This window comes from Acanthisitta chloris, unplaced genomic scaffold, assembly GCF_000695815.1.
Source record: "Acanthisitta chloris isolate BGI_N310 unplaced genomic scaffold, ASM69581v1 scaffold17148, whole genome shotgun sequence".
Lineage (NCBI taxonomy): Eukaryota > Metazoa > Chordata > Aves > Passeriformes > Acanthisittidae > Acanthisitta > Acanthisitta chloris.
In genome coordinates this window covers 1-4,106 of record NW_008688815.1, presented here as the reverse complement: position 1 = coordinate 4,106, position 4,106 = coordinate 1, and the positions used below count along the sequence as shown (strand labels likewise).

The following is a 4,106-nucleotide window of genomic DNA, read 5'->3' as shown; positions in this document are numbered from 1 at the left end:
GGAATGCAGTGAGGGAACCTCTGAAGGTGACAGTTCTCAGTTGGATGATGATGCCTATGAAACACCTCAGGCTGATGATGATGACAGCGATGTCTATGATACTCCGCAGATGGGTGATGATGATTCCTCTGACACTTCTCAAGGTGATGAAGGGTTTGATACCTTGCAGTTGGGGGATAAGGATACACCAGAGTCAGAATTGTCTGGAAGATCTGTTCCATTAGGTTTTCTGGAGGAGAGAGGTGGTCTAATAACCCTGACAAAAAAGACCAGCTCTTTTCAAGAACTTAGAGCTAATGCCGGAGAGAATGTCCATGTAAGTGTGAAAGGGCAACCTGAGAGTGTAAATATAGCTTCAGCAAGTGCCAAAACTATGGAAAGAGCCCCTGAGGAGCAAAGGGAAAGACCAGGGAGCTTTGGAGAGAAGGAGCAAGTGTTACCAGTTACTGTGGAGAGTGAAGGAAGAGAGGAGGGAGGCCTAAGTCCCTTACAGAAGATGTATGAAGCAGAAGTACAAGACAGAAATGAGGAAGTTGAAATGAAACCAGAAAGTGACTCCTATGAAGATGAATCTGAAGGTACACAGGAGGGAGAAGATTATGAGGAGGATTATGATAGTTATGATGACTCTGACACTGATTCTGACAGTGAAGATGAAGCAGATAGTTTTTATTCACATCACCAATGTATAAACAAAGGTGACCAGCTTTTAATTTCCTTAGGAGATGTAGAAAGGAACAATGAAAATAATCAGAATATTGATGATTGCTGCTATTCTTTAGGCCATAAGACAGGATATACTTTGCAATTCCAGTCTAACCTTGAAAATGGAGAACTCTCCTCAGGAAAATCTGTTGTTTCTGAGGAAAGATGTGTTGGTCTTTCGTGTGCAAGTGAAGACAGACAGCAGGAAACAGAAGATGAATATGGGACTTGTATGAAAAGTAGACACATGTCACAAGATATTACTGAACCTATTCAGTCTGAAAATACCTGTGGCAGTAAATGGATGTTGTCTAAGACTGAAGAAAATAATGAAACACAGCTTAAGGTTCCAGGTTCTCAACTCCTTGATGATGATGAAAGTACTCAGACGAATTTGCTTCTCTCAAAATGCTTTATTGATAGCATGAATGAAGACAGTAGCACCATGCCAATGTTAGATTCAAATCATAAGCAGAGACAGAGAGAAGCAGAATTTGTAGAGGAAAAAGTATTAAATGATATGGCAAGTATAGAAAAACTAAAGGAAAGTTCATCTGAAATGGACAATATGGATATGCCTTATGTTAATAATGATGGTAGTTCTCTTACTGACTCAGCACATCCAGTCACCAGTGGGAAGCATGGTCAGACAGAAAGAAGTCTTGAAATTCTTACAGAAAGTAAAAGTAGAGTAAATGCTATGGAGAAATGTGATGTCATGGGGGTAAGTAAAAGCCCCATACAGACAGAAAGCCTTGGGCAAATATTTGATGAATCAGTAATTAAAATGAATAGAGCAACTCCTGTTGCATGTAAGGAGAAAGGAAATGTTGATCAAGCTTTCCTTGATGCTCAAGGTGTGAGATCAAGTGAAGTTAAGAGAGATGTTAACATTTCTCCTTCTCTAAAACAATATACAACAGACGTAAAAGAAGGTGGCTATTCAGAACTGGGTAAACCCAAATCCTGTTGCTTTGAGGACACAGAAAAAGAGAAGGATATACAGAACGAAAATGATTTTCTGCTGAACACAGAAGAAATGCATTCAAGTGGGTTTGGCACTTACTCTTTTCCCCCAACTGATACAGTGAAACCACCAAATGAAATGAGCATAACTAAAGAAACAGGGAGAGTTACCTGTCAAAATGCTGATAATGTTCTTAAAGACATTTCAGAAAACAAAAGCAGCAGTGATAGTGAAATTTCCCCCATAAAACCAGATGCTTTAGGAAGTATTGAGGACACCAAAGAATCAAGGGCTGTTAGTGAAGTGCTACCTTCTGGGAGACAAATCCATAGCACAGATATTTGTCCTGCAATTCTGAGTAGAACAGGAGCTGACTTGAATTATGGTGCCCAGAAAGAACCTGAGAGACTGGAAAACACAAAGGGAGAGAATTTCATGGCCAGTGAGACATCCTCTCCAGGGAATGGTTTCAAAACACAAATGTCCATGGAGTCATTGCAAGAGGAAACTGGACCCTGCAAAGATTTTCAAGTAAAGGAAGGTCTTGCACAATCATCAGAAGTGTCTGACACACTAGTGGAAGACTTACAGAACATATTACGAAGGAAATTGAAAATGGGACAGATTTGCTGCAAGCAGGAAGGTGAACCCTTAAGTTACTCTGATACCAAAACTTTAATGCAAAATTTACTTACCATGGTTAGAAGCACCCAGCTTGCAAGTGAAATATCCAGTGGGTCAAATCTCAAGCAAATAAGCAATGCTCTTAGAACTGCATTAATGGTTACCACACCGTGTGCAGACCCCAGGGACAGCAATGCCTCTTCCTTGCTTTGGCCTGATTCCAGAAGTCCTGATCTTCTTCATGATATTCTGAAGCAGGAATCCTGCAAGCATAAAACAGCTGGTCCAGATGAAAGGAAGAGTGAACCAGATGTGGAAGCTCTCATTTCCAAACTTACTACCTCTGAACTTCTGGAGATTCTTCAGATCTCACCTGGAGATGAAAGTAAAAGCAAGTTAGAGGAGCTGATAAGTACTTTGCTTATGAGCTCACAGGTTGCTGGTACCACCACAGAACATGAGGGTAAAGGCAAAGTAGATGGGTTTTGTACTTTTTTCTCAACAGAACAATCAGAGTTCGGAGCAGAAATTGCTAAAGAGAAAACATTGGCAGATAATGCAACTGTTGCTTGGAAAAGTGACCAGGAGCATGGGAAGACAGACAGACTGTCCAAAGGTTTTACTGACCCTGTTTTCAAACCAAGAGAAGCAGTGCTAGAAGACACCACCCCTAGCATGGTAAGTAACTACAGCTGATTTGTCTTCTCTGTCCTGTGTTAAAGGAATCACCTGAATCCTTCCAAGTGCTGGAGAGAATAATTAAACTGGGAAAAATGGTTGAAAAATAAAACTTAAGTTATAATAAACACAAGGACTTTTAATGCCTCTTTTCAAGTCAATCAGTTTGGAAAACCTTTTCTTGTCATTAAAACTCATTTGCAGGTTGATGGAGTACAGCAATGCTTAAAGTTAGCAGAGAAAATGCAAGGACATTTGTCAGTGCTTCAAGATATGAAAAGCCAACTAGACAACCAGCAGCCTATTAGTAACAACCTGGAAATACTAAAAGATGAACTGAAGCAGCTAGAGGTAAGTGAAGTGTTCTTTCTGCTTGTACTTCAGTGATAGGTGCTAGGAATAGCCTTTTGATTAAAAATAGAGATTTAAAATGGAGTTAAAGTATTTCGGATTGAAATGTCTTAGTAGCTTAATGCATTTTCCATATGTTCTCTTTGTAGTCATTTGAATCAAGACTGGCTACCTTTGCAGTTCTCCTTAAAGAGGACATGAAGCTGACAGAAGAATTCTTAAAGTTTTGTGACAGGGATATTCCAGAAGAGAAACTGAGGGAGCTGAAGATGAGCTATGACTCTTTGCAGGAAGCATTTTCAGCCATCTGTGATGTATCTTCGAAACAAGCAAAACACATAGTCTGTGCTATTGACTCAGAAATGGTATGTTTTCATCAGTGTTTGTTTTTGCTTTAGTTTTCTTCAAGGGAACTGGGCTAAAATGAAGGAATTTGGTTTGGCTTTATTTCGTTTCATCTTAGTATAAAAATACATGTGTGATTCAATTTAATATGGTAAAAATTTGACTGGTCTCCAGGAGTCTAAATAAATCTAGATTTTCCCTTTCTAGTCTAAGCTTGCAGCATTACACCAGGAACTTCTAACCAAACTGCAGAGGTTTTCAGACTGGATCACAGAGAACAGCAAAATGTTTCATGACTTCACAGTGGATACTAACGATACAGAAGAGATGAAGAAACGTTTGCAGCTATTGAAAGTAAGTGTTCTTTATGGCAGGTGTTGGTGCTTCTCACGAATGTTGCTCCTTATTATTGCTCTGCAGAGGGACCTGGATAGGC

General features: G+C 39.7%; 1 protein-coding gene across 1 annotated transcript in view; it reads left to right on the top strand.

The window, feature by feature from the left end:
- The window catches only part of LOC103808397 (dystonin-like), a gene marked incomplete at its 3' end in the record, with an annotated part of 12,758 nt that extends 8,734 nt beyond the window's left edge, over positions 1-4,024 (top strand). Inside the window, 4 exon segments of the mRNA XM_009081179.1 lie at positions 10-2,974; positions 3,179-3,325; positions 3,475-3,690; positions 3,878-4,024. Coding sequence (XP_009079427.1) covers positions 10-2,974; positions 3,179-3,325; positions 3,475-3,690; positions 3,878-4,024 — 3,475 coding nt within the window.
- Positions 4,025-4,106: the final 82 nt, after the last annotated feature.